This window comes from Barbus barbus (genome assembly GCF_936440315.1).
Source record: "Barbus barbus genome assembly, chromosome: 9".
NCBI lineage: Eukaryota > Metazoa > Chordata > Actinopteri > Cypriniformes > Cyprinidae > Barbus > Barbus barbus.
This window is the reverse complement of record NC_136737.1, coordinates 7,970,434-7,988,187: the sequence shown is the minus strand read 5'-3', so window position 1 is coordinate 7,988,187 and position 17,754 is coordinate 7,970,434. Positions and strand designations below refer to the sequence as shown.

Genomic DNA, 17,754 nt, shown 5'->3' with positions numbered 1-17,754 from the left:
CAAATTAGTATAGCTATAGATACACTCCAAAATATAGCACTAAAAGTGGTTCTTTGGCTCGTAATCATAGGAGAACCACTTTTGGTGCTGTATAGCACCATATCTTGATACTTCAGTGGTTCTTCAGCAGTTCTTTGGCATGACTGAGGGGCTATATAGCACCACTACCATATACAGAACCTGTTAAGCTCCTGTATGGTTATTCAGTGGTTAAGGTGTCATATAGCACCACTGCCGTACAAAGAACCTTTTAAGCCCCTTTAAAGGTTCTTTACAAGCCAAAGAACCACTGTTGGTTCTGTTTAGCATCCTTTTTGTTGAAGAATTCAATGCAGTATGGCACCTCTGTATAGCACCTTTAAAGACACGGTGCTATATAGCACCAAAAGTGGTTCCCCTATGATTATGAACCAAGAACCTCTTTTAGTGCTATATAGCACCATTTTGTATAAACAATATGCATGTTGACATGATTCTAGTGTGGGGGAAAAAAAAAACCTTTCAAATCCAGTTTTAAAACTTCATCACTATCACAATGTAATGTTGTAAACCCTACAACCATGAAGTGATTGTATAATGATTTAAACAACTTTGCAAACAAGGCAAATTCTAAAATTAGAATTAATGTATATGCTTTAATAAAGCTTAAGTCCTCTAAAAATCCTGTTCACATCAACTGTAAGTGTCTCGACCTTAAACTCCAAATGAGGTACAAGTCAATTTTATTTATTTAATTTATTTTATTATTATTTTATTTTTTTTGGTAATCAAAATTGTGCTGTGGATATAGCTTAATATGAATTGAATCGTCAATATTCCTTTAAAAGAAGAATCTTTTTATATTAAAAATGAGGCAAATGATACCCACCATAGACAGAAACACTGAATGTTTTTGATGACAGTTTAGCTGCAATGATCTCTAGTTGATAGAGTCCAGCGTGTTGAGTTGTGATGTTTGTGATGGTCAGAGATCCAGTTGTATTGTCCAGCTCCAGTCTGTCTCTGAATCTCCCATCATTACATGTGAAGAAGATTCCAGAGGCTCTGTTTATTTGAGCTATCAGAGAGTTTTTAGCTCCAAAATTCCACATTATTTCATCATCTTCATGTATTTCAGTAACATCAGTGTGTAGAGTAACAGAATCTCCCTCCATCACTGACTGTGTTTCATTTGTTTCGGCACCAAACACACCTGCAGAAGACAAACAAGTAATCAGTTTCTAACATTTAATTGTGAAATGAATAACTGCAGCAGAGATGTAACATAAAACAAAAGTTGACATATATGGGTCATTTGGTCTGTATTGTATTTTAAAGATAAAATAAAGCAAAGTAAATGTACAGTAATAATAGCCAAGTGAAACTACGCATTTATTTCTGCTGGAAACCTTTAATGGTTTTTACTTTTATGTTTGTGTCACTGAAGTGTCTCACTGAAATGATACTTGACTCCAGTAGATCTCACAATAATATCACAGTTTGATTTGATTTATCTGGTAAGCACAGCAAATGCAAATATTTTTTTTTTCTGAACCATAACAGCAGCTTTATTACTCTGAAATAAAAAGGAAGCCATAAAAATGATTTTTATAACTTACCAATCAAACGCCACCAGCACAAACATAACAAAACAAGCATGTGAAACATTTTCTGTAACCGTTCTGTGTCTGGTCTAATAAAACTATCTGCTTCTTACACTCAAACTGTTCATCTGGTGTGTGAATCCTCCTCTGACAGAGTTTGACCCTCCCAGAGTCCCAGTGCACGCACACACACTGAATGTAAGTTAATCTATCAATGTATAGTTGCATATAATATGACAAAAACATTTCTTAAGTTAACTTTAATTGTTAATGGTGGGAAACTTTTTATCAAAAAATCTTTATCAAATGGAAAACTTTTTTTTTTCATTTAACATTAATGGTTTGACTGTTTTAAATACATATAGAAGAAAAGAACATTTTCTACATGATTAATAGTCAAACTGTTAGTTTGAAATGCTTTTATGATTATTCAATTGTTGTACATTGCAAGTTGACACTAGCAGCTAATTTTCTGTGTCAAACTGAAACCTGCTGTGGTTGGTTTTCTTCAGAAACATGCTTTGATCTGTTGGGTGGACAGACAGCTTTTGCATGTGCGTGGCCATTGGTTTGATGTGTATTTAGTTTGTAGGTGAAGAGGCTTCTTCCTGTCCTACTGCTGTGAACCTCACAGCTAATGCTCTCACAGAACTGGGTTTCAGTGAGATGCTTCAACGTGATCTCATTAGAATTTGTACGCATTTTATGTAAATGCTCAACAAAACATACATTTACTTATGTTTTCACAGGCACTAAAATGTACAATATGTATGTATTTACAGCATTTTGACCTAGGCCTACAATAATGGCATATTGATGAAACATAAAACGTAAATTAAGGGACGTGTCCCTACCAATATCCAGTGACTACCAAACTGTCCCTAGCAATAATTTTGATCAAACAATTAAAAATGTTTTTGTAATTTCAGACGCACCTGAAAGGCCATACCATTGATATTATACCTTGTCATATAAATGGCATTTTGTTTGATTTCTGCTGCCAACTTGTACTCTGCAGGACATCGGCCCTCCAGGACCGAGTTTGGGTACCCCTGAAATAGCATATCGTTAAAAAATACTGCTATTTTCACTTGGTGTAAATAGAATCGATTGCTATTTGCACTTAGTGTAAATAGTATCTATCAGAATATGCTATCCGCTGCCGAAACTTTAATGACTTTTGTTAGGAGAGGATGGATTTCCGTGTTGTACTGGCCTGTTGAGTTGCCATGTTGCACTGCACTGGCTCCCTATTAAACATTGTAGCCTATACTTTTTAAAGTCCTGCTAATTATATATACAGCCAGAATGGTTTAGCACCTCAGTATTTGAGCTAGCTCTTATTGCATTATAGTCCTGGGCCCGTATTCATAAAGATTCTAAGAATCCTCTCAGAGAGCTCCTATTTTAGCTTAAACATTTCTAACTAGGAGTCTTAGCTTAAAAGTGATTCAGGACCAATCTGAGAGCAACTCTGAGCGAGGAAAGGGGGGGGGGCTGCAATCTGTGGTCTCTAATAAGATCAGTCACAAACATGATCCCTGCACCATCTAATGTGTAGCGTCTTATTAACTCACTGTCATGCATTGTGTGCAACGCATTTCTTCTCCCTCTTCATGTTTCGTCCATTTTCTCCACTGCTAAAGAAACTCTTAAGCCTCTTAAAAGAACTTGTCTGTACCCCTAACAATTTTGGACCTTAAGACCTCTTTTAAGGGTTAGTGAAGTGACATTTAGCCAAATATGGTGACTCATACTCGGAATTCGTGCGCTGCATTTAACCAATCCAACGTACACACACACAGCAGTGAACACACACACACCGCGAACATACACCCGGCGCAGTGGGCGGCCATTTTATGCTGCAGCACCCGGGGAGCAGTTGGGGGTTCGGTGCCTTGCTCAAGGGGTATCGAGGGTGGAGAGAGCGCTGTACATTCACTCCCCCCACCTACAATTCCTGCCGGCCGGAGACTCGAACCCGCAACCTTTGGATCACGAGTCCAACTCTCTAACCATTAGGCCCCGTTAAGATGCTTTCTGAATTACTTTTTTCTTTACTAGGATCTTTTCTTTAATTTTAAGAGGAAACACCCACATTTCTAAGAATTTTCGTATAATTTTGTTACTATGAGCAACTCTTAGCACTAAGATTCTTCATGAATACGGGCCCAGAACTCTCTCAATCTCTCTCTCTATCTTGTTACTTATGTTGTTATACTGCCACCTAGCAGTCATGTGCAGAATCAGTGTTTCACAGAACACAACACACACTAATACATTTAATTATTCAAATCCGTTAAAGGATTGTTAGGCTGCATTAATGAGGTCATGATGTAGGCTACTTGTCACATCGTTAGATGAATGTATTCTACAATAATATTAGTTTATTTCTTATTCCGAGATCACCGTGGTCAATTTAGTCGGCAAATGCGTTTCCAACTCCCATTTTGCATCAGTCCTTTTTCTCACAAGCGTTTTTTTTTTTTGTGATTTTTTTTCTCAAAATGTGTCTTTTCCATCACTTGTTTCTGATGCGATAGTCTGTCACAATGCGCATAAAAACAGAGTGATGACACAATGACTCTCTGAAATGCCTCTTTTATCTGGAAGCGACAGTCAGACCAGATTACATATTCCACATAAATAAGTTTGTCATTTGTCACATGACTTCTATGGAAAGGAAAGGATTAGTGACGTGTGGCCAAGTATGACGTCCCAAACTCGGAATTTGTGCTTTGCATAATTTCACCCATCAAACAGCAGTGAGTAATGAACACACACACACACACACACACACACACCAGGAGCGTTCTGATTGGCAGGGTCCCTGTATTGTAGGGACTATATTTAATATATAAATATTGTAATTATATTTAATATATAAATATTTTAATTAATTTTTCTTTCCAAAAATTTAAGTATGAGCTACATACTACAAGCTACATATCTAATAAATATACATATAGTCAAAACTTATGTTTATGCTTGTATGACTGTTGCAGAATCGGATTGTAGTGGTCTCATCTGGAGCTGGGATCCCACGGGTGGAAGGATCTTTGTACCCCTGTGCTGGTGGTGGTGTTTCTTCATCGTGTGCTGAGAGTGAGACACTTTAAAGTCGTGACGTATTGTCAAGTATGGTGACCCATACTCGAAATTGGTGCTCTGCGTTTAACCCATCGAAGTGCACACACACAGCAGTGAGTAGTGAACAAATGCGCACACACACACACACACACCTTGAACACACACCCGGAGCAGTGGGCAGCCATGCTGCAGCGCCCGGGGAGCAGTTGGGGGTTCAGTGCCTTGCTCAAGGGCACCTCAGTCGTGGTATTGAGGGTGGAGAGAGCGCTGTACATTCACTCCCCCCACCTACAATCCCTGCCGGCCAGGGACTCGAACCTGCAACCTTTCGATTACAAGTCCGACTCTCTAACCATTAGGCCACGACTTCCCAGAGTGTTTGATTGTGTGATCTGAGTGAACGGTGTTTGGCTGGGTGCGTGTGTGTTTTGGTGTATTTAGCTTATGTAAAGTGATTTTCTGCTTTGTGGTTTCTTGTTCTTATTTATTGTGATTGTTTGTGATTTACATCTTGAATTGTCAACTTGATCAGGGGAATCCCTTTAAAAATATCAGCTTTGGTTGTTTGCTTTTTGTCTCAGTTTCACAAATTCTAGTCTTTATGTGAACTGTTTTTCATGTCTTGTATCTTTATTTTTGTTCTTATTTGTTACATCGTTGATTGTGAGACGCTTCAAAGTACAAATGGATGATGACCCAAAGCATACAGCAAAAGCAACGCAGGAGTTTTTGAAGGTAAAAAAAGTGGAATATTCTGCAATGGCCAAGTCAATGTCCTGTTTTTACCTGACTGAGCATGTATTTCACTCGCTGAAGACAAAACTAAAGGCAGAAAGACCCTCAAACAAACAACTGAAGTCAGCTGCAGTAAAGGCCAGGCAAAGCATCACAAAGGAGGAAACCCAGTCTCTGGTGATGTCCATGAATTCCAGACTTAAGGCAGTCATTAAGTGTGTTCGACTTGAAGCGGCGCTGTGCAGAAGCTTTTTATGTTATATTTTTGTTCAACACATTGAATTAAAGCTTAAAGTCTGCACTTCAGTTTCATCTCGATTGTTCAATTTCTTTCTGGTGGCATAAAGAGACAAAATTATGAAAATTGTGTCAGTGTCCAACATATATATGGACTATATATAAGAAGAAGAAGAAGAAGAAGAATTTATTGAAAATTTCACGTAGACTCAATTTTCTCAAATTTCAATAATGCGTGTATAAAAGCAGGAAATGATCAATGTGTTTTGCATTTTGCCAGACTTGTCTTTTTCTCCCAAATTCTTCAGTAAAACCCAGTGAAACTTGACATGGACAGAGTCATGGTTGTGCTGAATAAGACATTTACATTTACATTTACATTTATTCATTTAGCTGACGCTTTTATCCAAAGCGACTTACAATTGCTATATATGTCAGAGGTCGCACGCCTCTGGAGCAACTAGGGGTTAAGTGTCTTGCTCAGGGACACATTGGTGTCTCACAGTGGATTCCAACCCGGGTCTCTCACACCAAAGGCATTTTGTCTTATCCACTGCGCCATCACCACCCAAGAATTTATTGACTAATGTAATAAAACTGTACCTTATATGTCCAATATTAATGTGTTTTTAAATTGATTTTGCTTGTTTTGGGGCACATTTAATTAATAACCGCTTGTCAGGTTTTTGGCCACTTCATGTATCTGTACCGTAATTCCACTACATTCAGGTGGCTGCTGGCTTGACTGGTGTCATGACAAATCGGGTCTTTATCACATTATTATCCTAAATGCATGTGATGTGAATGATATTAATGTAATAATAGCTTACTATATATTGTATAATAGAACAAATTAGTGCATAATGAAACAAATTACGTAATCTTACTTGATTTCCTGCTAATTAATACATACAAATTTACACCCTATTATGTGAATAATTGAACATCATTGATTAGTTTTATTTATAAAATAAAACTTTTTATTTGGACATTTAACACTTAATTTAGCACGTAATTAAATAAAAAAATAGGCCTACATGTATAAGTTCAAATTCCTGTATAAACTAAGTTATCAGGCTAATCGGGTATATATACGTATGCTATTCTTGTACATAAGCTAACTAATACAGACATTAATGGTCATTATTACATAGTTCAAACAGCATTTATCATAACATGATTTTGTAGGAATTGTAATCAGGCGCTAAAGAGAGCACCTATACAGTTTATCGCTTGGGGTCCTGATTTCGAGTGTGACTCACTGGGTGTGACTCGATTTATCGCCGAAAGCAAGCGGGTCACTTGGTTGCGGTAGCCCCGACACCTCTCTTCATATCAAATAACTCCTCACCAAACATCGAAGACTTTTTGCAAAAACACGAACAAAGGCTTCGACATGGTGCTTGAATTTGAAAAGTGATGTTTTTCACCCGGAAGATCTGGATAACGCTGTTACTTTCACTTTTGAGTCCGATATTTTGTTTTTGAATCTGGGTTCATTTCAGCGGAAAAGTGATGTTATTTACTTTCTTGGTAACTTTAGGAGGTATATGCCTATTCTTCGTGTGTGGTAAGACTTTTATTTGTTTGTCTCTTTTAAATTCGCCGTAAAACCCAGTTTTATTTAAATGGTGAATAATAGCGTCAGTCGTCTTGTTAGCTAACTGTTATAACTTAACTTAGTCATTATAGAAAATGTCGTTGTATGATCTCCTTATTGACGTCAGAACCAAAGGAGTTGAAGAGTATTTCTTAATTCTTTAAATTAAATTATTATTGAGATCTAATATGAATCTAAGCTGAAATATTATTTCTAATAGCTCTAAAATTAGCCGCAGTGCTACTACAGTAGGCCTACTGTTAACTTAAACATTTCCAAAATACATGGCATGCAAAGACATAGGACTATCTTAAACCTTGGGACAGTTATACTGTAAGTTTAAAGTAAAAACATTGTTTTTATTATTAGGTGGAAAATACCAGCAAGTTATTTGAAACCCTTTAAATTGGTTAACTATGGAAACTATGCTCTGATCACCACTTGGTTGAATAAATACACAAATATATGCAGTGTGACGTGAGTTTTACTATATTCATTAAGTTGCAGAAGATCATCTATGAGTGAATGTATAAATTGATGTTCTTATGCTATTTGTTTGCATGAGACATACAGCAAGGCCAGGTTACTCCTTGTGTAAAAGAGTGCACCTCCTTCATCTCCTCTCAAAGTTACTTTGAAACTGTAACATCGTTACATGCTCAAAAAACTGGTCAAACTACTGTTTTAAAATGTTATTTAGCCACACTACACTTAGGTTCAACAAGTTTCATTGAATGAATGAATGCATGCATGAATGAATGAACAATGTTATTTAGGTTGTGACATCATCAAACTGCAAGGGTCCTATTGTTTTGTCATGGTCCTATGTCATGCATGCATCACAATTTGAATGCAGAGATTCACTTTATTTTCATGTTGCATATATTTGTCCCACTATTCCAGAAATTATTTGTAATTAACTGTTCTTTTCTTCTTCAGGTGCTTCTGCTGTTGAGACGGACAGAGGGTCAGTGTTTGTGATGGAGGGAGATGCAGTCACTTTATACACTGATGTTGAAATGAACCATACAGACAGAATGACATGGTTTTTTAGAGACAGTCGGTTAGCTCTAATTACTGGAGATCAGAGTAAAATCTGTAAAGATGATTGGTGTAAAGAGAGATTCAGAGACAGACTGAATGTGGATCAGACTGGATCTCTGACCATCACAAACATCAACACCACAGACTCTGGAGATTATAAACTAAAGATCACCAGCCTCAACACTGAAAATATCTTTAGCGTTACTGTATATGGTGAGTCATTTAAAATTTTAAAACCAGGTTATCTATGTTTAAATCACATCTATTTAGTGTGTTGTGTTTCAAGTTTAAACTGCAATACTAAAATCTTTTAGTGCAAATGGTGATAGATGCTATCTAATAGATGTAAATTAAACGCTTTTTCTACTAAAGTCAATGTAAGGTTGAATATTGCAATCAGTGGAAAAAACAAAACAAAAAACTGCCCCACACGCAAAGCTGAGAACTCTTTCTGCATAACTTTTTCTCTTTTATTCCAATAAGGGTTTGACAGTTGCTCATTTGAATACCTCAGATTGACTTGCATTTATGCACTTAGCAGTCATTTCTGTGATTGGTGACTGATCTGCATTGATAAAACATTGTTGTTAATAGAAATCTTAATGCAATGCAAGTGCATCTATAATAAAAACAAAATTTTAGCTAGCTTTTTAATTCATGAGCTGCAGTTGTGTTCTGATGGAGATGGCACAACTCATGTTTCTCATGAGACCCTTATCTTCTAGTATAATCTGTTTGGTTGAGGATTTCCTGTAAAATAAGTCTGTGATGAGCAAAAATGGATAAATGATTTTCAGTCTGAAATTCATGGAAAAATACGCAATCATAATGTGTAGTTTTTTTCCCTTTCTTCCATTCTTTGTTGTTTTGTTTGTTTGTTTGTTGTTGATCCTCCAATCAGCTGTTGGTTTGTGTTTCAGAGGTTTCTGCTGCTGAACGAGATGAAATGAAGAGAAAGTCTGTGAAGGAGGGAGAATCTGTCACTTTAGATCGTGGTGTAATAAAAAGGCCAAATGATACGATGAAGTGGCATTTTAATGACATTCTCATCGCTGAAATCACTGGAGATCAGAGTAAGATCTGTACAGATGTTCAGTGTAAAGAGAGCTTCAGAGACAGACTGAAGCTGGATCATCAGACTGCATCTCTGAACATCACAAACACCAGAACCACAGACTCTGGAGATTATCAACTACAGATCAGCAGCAGCAGATTCAGCATTATTAGGATCTTCACTGTTGCTGTCACTTGTGAGTATTATTTTGTCATTCAGTGCATGTTTCTTTGTTATTTTAGAATACAGTTCAATGTTTTTAAATAAGTCCACTAAATGAGAACCTGGATTGATCTTTAAAAACAATGCCAGAAGTCATAATTTATCAGTTAAAATCACGCCACACTAATGACCCAAGCAGTGGTGTAGTGGAGGGTATACGCAGGTATACGGCGTATACCCACTTATTTATCAGTTGGCTTTGCGTATACACTTCTAAATCCCTTCTGATGTGGTGGTAAAATAATAATTAATTATTGACTAATTTGAATCAGTACATTATAACGAAAACAATATCTTAAAATGAAAAGGTTTCAACGATCAGAAATTTCTTAAACTGATGATCTCCTGTTAACGTTTCAGTCAAGGATCCAGTATACGAATGCATTCAAACAGTAAGTTCAAAACAGCTCTACTACAGAGAAAATCTACTGAGAGTAGCCTAAAACAACGCGCCAGGTGAGGCTCGCGCAGCCGGTAGGAGAGAATATTGTTGAGAAATCAAAACAAATTAACATAACTGCACAAAGATGAAACATACTGTGGTAAAAAGACAGGGTTTTTTTTTTTTTTTATGTATAACATATGATGCCTACTTAAGCAACACAAGAGTTAATTTTTCCCCCTGAAAACCAATACAATTGCAAATTTTGCATTGATTTTATGCAGGAGTTCAAATGAGTAGTTAACGTTAAGTGCTGTAGAAATTAGACCAGGGTTCCTCAAATCTTACCCTGGAGGTCCATTCTGCTGCAGAGTTTAGCTCCAACCCTGATCAAACTCGCCTACCTGCAGGGCCTGTTCTAGACATTAGGAGGCCCTAGGCAAAATTCATGTTGGAGGCCCCCCACCCCCAATAAAAAGCACTTGAAACAAATGTGATTCCTAACCTTTTTATTTATACAACATTTCACTTTAAATTTGTATATTTTTACTTGGTAACAAAGTTTGAACACATTACTATTTTTTATGTTTTTGAAAGTCACTTATGATCATCGAGTCTTCATTTATTTGATCAGAAATACAGAAAGAACGATAATATTGTGAAACTTTAAATAATGGTGTTCTATTTTTGCCATTCTTTAAAATATTTATTTCTATGAGTCATAGCTGAATTTTCAGCATCATTCGTGGCCTAATGTTTAGAGAGTCTGACTCGTAACCAAAAGCTTGCGAGTTTGAGTCTTAGGTCCGGCAGGAATTGTAGGTGGGGGGAGTGAATGTTCAGCGCTCTCTCCACCCTCAATACCACGACTGAGGTGCCCTTGAGCAAGTCACCGAACCCCCAACTGCTCCCCGGGCGCCGCAGCATAAATGGCTGCCCACTGCTCCGGGTGTGTGTTCACGGTGTGTGTGTGTTCACTGCTGTGTGTGTGCACTTAGGATGGGTTAAATGCAGAGCACAAATTCCGAGTATGGGTAACCGTACTTGGCCACACATCACCTTTTCACTTTCATTTTAACACATCCTTATGAATTTCTTTGAAAAAAAATAAAAATACTGGCCCATTGAATGCCAAACTGTTGAATGGTATTGTTACAACAGATTTCTATTTTAAATAAATGCTCTTATTTTTTACTTTTCTATTGCACAATATTTTATTTTTTATTTATTTTTTTGCTGTATTTTTTTTTATCAAATAGGCTTGATGAGCATAAGCTTATTTCAAAAACATGATAAACTGTAATGTGTCCAAACTTTTGACCAGTAGCCTATGTATGTACATATTAATCAAACTTTATCTAAGATAATCTTTTTGTTTGTTTGTTGAGGATGTTATTATAGCCATGATAAAATTAGGATTATTTTGCAATAAGTTTTTCTGTAATTTATTCACAGTTCCTGAATACCACTTCAGTAAATGAACATCAGTGCTTTTATATTTTTTTTACTTGCTGGGTATGGACAGGGTTTCTTCCTCCCATTTAACCAATATTAACTATGATATTGTCATATTATTAATATTAATATGATTTTAGCCTATCTATTGCATTGCCACCTTAAATAGCCATCAGCACAATTTAGAAGTTTCACACATCTGAGGTACTTTTTTGAAACATTAAAAAATGGTAGTGTGTTTGCTTTTTGAATTTGAATTAGTGCTGTCAAATAATTAATCGAGATTAATCGCATTCAAAATAAAAGTTTTTGTTTACATAATATATGTGTGTGTACTGTGTATATTTATAGTGTATATATAAATACAAGCAATTATGCGATTAATCGTTTAACAGCACTAATTTGAATACAAAGTTCTTTGTTTTAACTTTTGTAGCTATTTTGCTAGTCAGCTCCCAACACGATGTCATTTTTGCACAAATTCAAAGCTTTGTGTTTGGTAGCATCAGTGCAGCGGCGCTCACGCTCTTTTAAACTCGAAATAAATTGGTGAATGATCGGTCCAGAAAGACTGAGGCCCTAGGCTATCGCCTGCTCTGCCTATAGCTAGCACCGGCCCTGACTACCTGTGATTTTCTAATGATATTGAAGACTCTGATTCGCATGCTCAGGTGTGTTTGATAAGGGTTAGAGCTAAACTCTGCAGGAATGGTACAGATTTGAGGATCCCTGATTTAGACAGTCAGTGTTGACCATTTCTACTCGATTTGGTTAGCCTAACAAAAAAAAAAAAAATAGTTCCAAACAAAGATCACAGCAGAACAGTCGCGCATCTCAGAGCAACACACTTTACTGAATTAATCATTTGAGTCATTGATTCAATAAACCATTCATAGAGGCGCTTGCTTCATTCTTGAATTAATTAGTCATCTGATCAAATCATTTGAATAAATAACTCAATGGCTCACTTGCTGCCACCTACTGGCGGTTTACTTTCATATTTAAAAGTAGCTTACTGTATTTTCCCCAACATATTTGTATATATAAAAAAAAAAATGTAAAACACATAGCATTATTTATGCAGTTGTAATTTTGGAAAAAGCATTCATGTTACATTTGCAAATCAATGCTATTGACTTCTGCTTCTTCCATTTTATTCATGTCGTATTATATTAACTGGATTTGTTTATGAAACAAAAGGTTGATGACACATTTAATAAGGTTAAGAAAAAAAAAAAAACTGCCCTTTATATAAAACCTTTATATATGTTGCTGATGTTTTTTTGGCTAGTAGAAGTTGTTAATGGCCGGTAATTTAAAAATGTATTTGCAAAATTGTATGGTGAGTGAAAAAGTTAATTTCAAATCCTGTTGCAGACCCCTGGTATAGTAGCATGTACAGGCAAGTCAAGGCAACAGGTTTAGTTGGCGTTTCCTTGGGGGATGGGAGAGTATACCCACTTCTTCAGGCACCACTACACTACTGGATCCAAGTACAAAAGGTGTAAATATCAGTCAACAATTTTGATCAAATTGATCAGTCAAATCTGTTTGTCTTTCTGTCTGTCAAAGTTGTTTCAGATTCAGGATCGTCTTCAGTTGCTGTTGCTGTTGCTGTTGCTGTTGTTGTTGTTCTTCTGTTCGTTGCTGCTGCTGTTTTCTATAAGCGCAACGCAATTATTGAATGTGAGTATTATATACAGCTGATTTAACAAGATGGAAATATGAGAATTGTTGTAGGATTTTTTTTTTTTTTCATTAAGCAAAGTCAGCAGTATTTAACCAAGTTTATTATTGTTCAAACAGGCATCAGGAGGCAGCTCAGGGATCAGGTAAGATAATGTTTAAACTGTACATTTATTATGTTCTGATGCTTCTGGTTTTAATCACTTTCAGTTTATTAGTTGGACAAAACAGATCCTTATATTGCTTGATATTGCAGACTTATTTTAATTTACTGTCATTATGATAAACACACTTGTTCTTTTAGTTATTTATGGAAACTAATGAATAAGAAATCTTGCAGATTCACAGTAAATAGTCTCTTAAAAAACACAATAAAAAAAATCACCAATGAACTAAATACCACAACATCAAAACAAAAATAGCAACTTTATATCTAGTTTGTAGTATTGTGTGTTTGTGTAATTCAAACATCAATCCTGTTCATTTCTTTTTCCTTCTGTGAATCTGTGTTTCTTACAGATGAATGGTGAGGAAGACCCACCCCCTGAACAGGCTGATTCTCTAATGCAGATGGCTACTATTGAGACATCCCATACTGAGACTGCCACTGAGACACAACTGTAACATTATTTATTTTATTGAAAGGGAAAATTAAGAGAAGATGGGAAATTAGAGAAGATCATTAGCAGAAATTCTCATTTCTCTCAGAAATACCAAGGTCACAATACCAAGGTTTCAGTGGTAGTATCATGGTGATTTAACCTTGACATCTTGATGACACTATTTACACTCTACTTAAACAACACTACAACATTACTTAAAACTGATGTTAACTGCGGGGATTCTTGAGAAATTAAGCATTTCACTGAAACTTTGGGTTTTTGTGATTATGGCTAGCGTTAAAGAACAGCAGAAGGTTCAAATTCTGCAAGGGTTGATCCATGAAATCAGACAATTTTGTCTATGATCAAGACTCTGAAACTCAGGAACTGAAACATTAACCCTGTAAAGCCTGCCATGTGAAATAAGTCAAACTTTTTCTTTTTGATAGAACAGTTTATTGAACCTTCAGACAAAATATTGTTAAAAAATTTTGCATATTTTGTTGAGTATCATATTTGATACATCAGGCATTTATGGCTCATTTAGTATGATATAGTAAAAATACAGAGCTTATTAAAAAAACACCTGAGTTTTATTCAGAGACCCAAACTGAGACTAATTTCGTGCAGATACTGATATTTATATGACCAAAAAGAAACAATTCTTATTGCTTGTAATGTAAATGCATGACACCTTTAAAATACTAACCAGATACTTATGTAAAATGAAACTATCAGTTTTCACTCTATATCTCCCAAGAATGTCTCCGTAAGATGATGTTTAAATGCTCAGTTCTCTGTAGTTTCAAAACAGAGATGAATGATGAACAAATAAATGTTCCTCAAAAGCCTGATGATCATATTTGATACATTTAAACAATTTCTATAAAAAAAATATCTGGATAATTAAGTGAACATAAGTTGATTTAAGTGTTTATCAACATATTACTAACAATATAAAATATGTTTAGTCGATAAAAATCAGTAACGGTTTAATAGCAAAAAGACACATCCAGCACAGCCTTTCACATTTATACTAAAGATTTAAAGTGTAAACTCTCAATCATGTTTTGGTCATGTTGATAATCTAGATCCCTTAGAAATATATGCATCAAACATGATACAGGCTTTATAGGGTTAATAACTCTCTGGAGATACAAGCAGCATTTTTATGTTTTGTTTCAAAACTGTTACTGACTGCTGAATAAGCTTTTTACAAAAAATTAAGCATCCAGTACATTTCACAAATGTGTTTACTGATAAAACAATATTTGTTATATCAAGTCACCTTTATATATATATATATATATACAGTGGGTACGGAAAGTATTCAGACCCCCTTAAATTTTTCACTCTGTTATATTGCAGCCATTTGCTAAAATCATTTAACCCTCTGGTTGTGTTCGGACTCCGGTCACGCCTTTTGTGTTACCGGTCAAAAATGACCGGACTCCAAACAACTGCTTATAAATCTGTCATTATGCTATATTATCACCAAATATTGGATTCAATCTTTTTGTCAACTTGTTTTCTTTCATTTAGGACTGGTTTTGTGTTTCTATTTGCTTCTGTTTAATCGTAGGCCTCATTTATCCGAGAGTAGGTACCTCATTTTTTGAGTGAAAAAAGCATTTTTTATGAATAATTTTCACAATATTAAACAAAAAATTATAAAATTTTGCACTGTTTCTCACACTAGTGTACTTTAATGTTTAATCAGGAAGTTTGCTTTTAAATGCTTTTATTTTGTACAAAATTGCAAGAAGTCACACTCGTGGTGTTCCCGGTCAAAAATGACCGGACTCCAAACAACTGCTTATAAATCTGTCAATATACTATATTATCACCAAATATTGGATTCAATCTTTTTGTCAACTTGTTTTCTTTCATTTAGGACTGGTTTTGTGTTTCTATTTGCATCCGATTAATCGTAGGCCTCATTTATCTGAAAGTAGGTACCTCATTTTTTGAGTGAAAAAATAATTTTTTATGAATAATTTTCACAATATGAGAGAAAAAATTATGAAAATTTGCACTGTTTCTCACACTAGTGTGCTTTATTGTTTAATCAGGAAGTTTGCTTTTAAATGCTTTTATTTTGTACAAAATTGCAAAAAGTCACACTCGTGGTGTTCCCGGTCAAAAATGACCGGACTCCAAACAACTGCTTATAAATCTGTCATTATGCTATATTATCACAAAATATTGGATTCAATCTTTTTGTCAACTTGTTTTCTTTCATTTAGGACTGGTTTTGTGTTTCTATTTGCATCCGATTAATCGTAGGCCTCATTTATCTGAAAGTAGGTACCTCATTTTTTGAGTGAAAAAATTATTTTTTATGAATAATTTTCACAATATGAGAGAAAAAATTATGAAAATTTGCACTGTTTCTCACACTAGTGTGCTTTAATGTTTAATCAGGAAGTTTGCTTTTAAATGCTTTTATTTTGTACAAAATTGCACAAAGTAACACTTGTCAAAAATGGCCGGCCATTGAAAGTGAATGGGGAAGAATGAAAGAAACAACTAGTGTTCAGGAGCATGTTGTGCTTGCAAACATAAATGCCTTGGACCAGTGCGTGCTTGTATACTCACGCTATCACACACACACACACACACACACACATCTATGCATACAAACTATTGTATTACACCTATTTCATCCTACCCTGAACTGTATGCAATATGCTTTTATGAATCTCATATTATAACTCTCTCTCTCTCACACACACACACACACACAATGCACACAAATGCTCAAACTGCCTTGTCTTTGGCCTGCATTGACTTTTTTTCCATCCCTCGACCAGAACGTTACATCAACTTCAGCTGGGTCCTCAAAATCAGAAGATTGCTTCTTTTCAGTTGTTGCAAGGTTTTCAGCTTGTCCAGTGATATTTTTATCTTCCAATATATCTTGCAATGCATCGTCACTGTAAAATTCTTCTTCAGTTGTCTCTTCCTCGTGTAAATGACAAGCAAGGCACTGTGAGGCATTTGTATGCTCTAGCATTTAATTGTAAACTTTTGTTTACTCTGAGAGAACACGAAAGCCTCTAAACATATTGTCATAATGTTTTGTCTAGTACGGAGCCGCTTAGAGCTCATGGTGGTGGAAAGATTTCGGGGTGGGTGAAAAAAAATCGGGGTGGGAGGAAAAAATATTTTTCAAATCTTTTGCGTTCCCTCGCAAAACTTTGCATTCTCTCGCAAAGATGTTTGCGTTCCCTCGCAAAACTTTGCGTACATATTTGCAAGAGAACGCAAAGTTTTGCGAGAGAAAGCAAACATCTTTGCGAGAGAACGCAAACATCTTTGCGAGAGAACGCAAAGTTTTGCGAGAGAAAGCAAACATCTTTGCGAGAGAACGCAAACATCTTTGCGAGAGAACGCAAACATCTTTGCGAGAGAACGCAAATATTTTTGCGAGAGAACGCAAACATCTTTGCGAGAGAACACAAAGTTTTGCGAGAGAACGCAAACATCTTTGCGAGAGAACGCAAACATCTTTGCGAGAGAACGCAAGCATCTTTGCGAGAGAACGCAAACATTTTTGCGAGAGAACGCAAACATCTTTGCGAGAGAACACAAAGTTTTGCGAGAGAACGCAAACATCTTTGCGAGAGAACGCAAACATTTTTGCGAGAGAACGCAAACATCTTTGCGAGAGAACACAAAGTTTTGCGAGAGAACGCAAACATCTTTGCGAGAGAACACAAAGTTTTGCGAGAGAACGCAAACATCTTTGCGAGAGAACACAAAGTTTTGCGAGAGAACGCAAAGTTTTGCGAGAGAACGCAAACATCTTTGCGAGAGAAAGCAAACATCTTTGCGAGAGAACGCAAAGTTTTGCGAGAGAAAGCAAACATCTTTGCGAGAGAACGCAAACATCTTTGCGAGAGAACGCAAACATCTTTGCGAGAGAACGCAAACATTTTTGCGAGAGAACGCAAACATCTTTGCGAGAGAACGCAAACATCTTTGCGAGAGAACGCAAACATTTTTGCGAGAGAACGCAAACATCTTTGCGAGAGAACACAAAGTTTTGCGAGAGAACGCAA

At 36.0% G+C, this 17,754-nt stretch overlaps 2 protein-coding genes across 2 annotated transcripts in view; both read left to right on the top strand.

Moving 5' to 3' along the window:
* The window catches only part of LOC306875011 (uncharacterized protein), a 991,916-nt gene that overhangs the window by 495,863 nt on the left and 478,299 nt on the right, over positions 1 to 17,754 (top strand). The window lies entirely within an intron of this gene.
* LOC306875047 (uncharacterized protein) lies at positions 6,895 to 15,089 on the top strand. Its single transcript, XM_079425424.1, has 6 exons — positions 6,895 to 7,215; positions 8,185 to 8,502; positions 9,210 to 9,539; positions 12,984 to 13,088; positions 13,209 to 13,234; positions 13,608 to 15,089. Exons 1-6 carry the CDS (start codon positions 7,161 to 7,163, stop codon positions 13,710 to 13,712), a joined length of 939 nt encoding a protein of 312 aa, XP_079281550.1. The 5' UTR covers positions 6,895 to 7,160; the 3' UTR covers positions 13,713 to 15,089.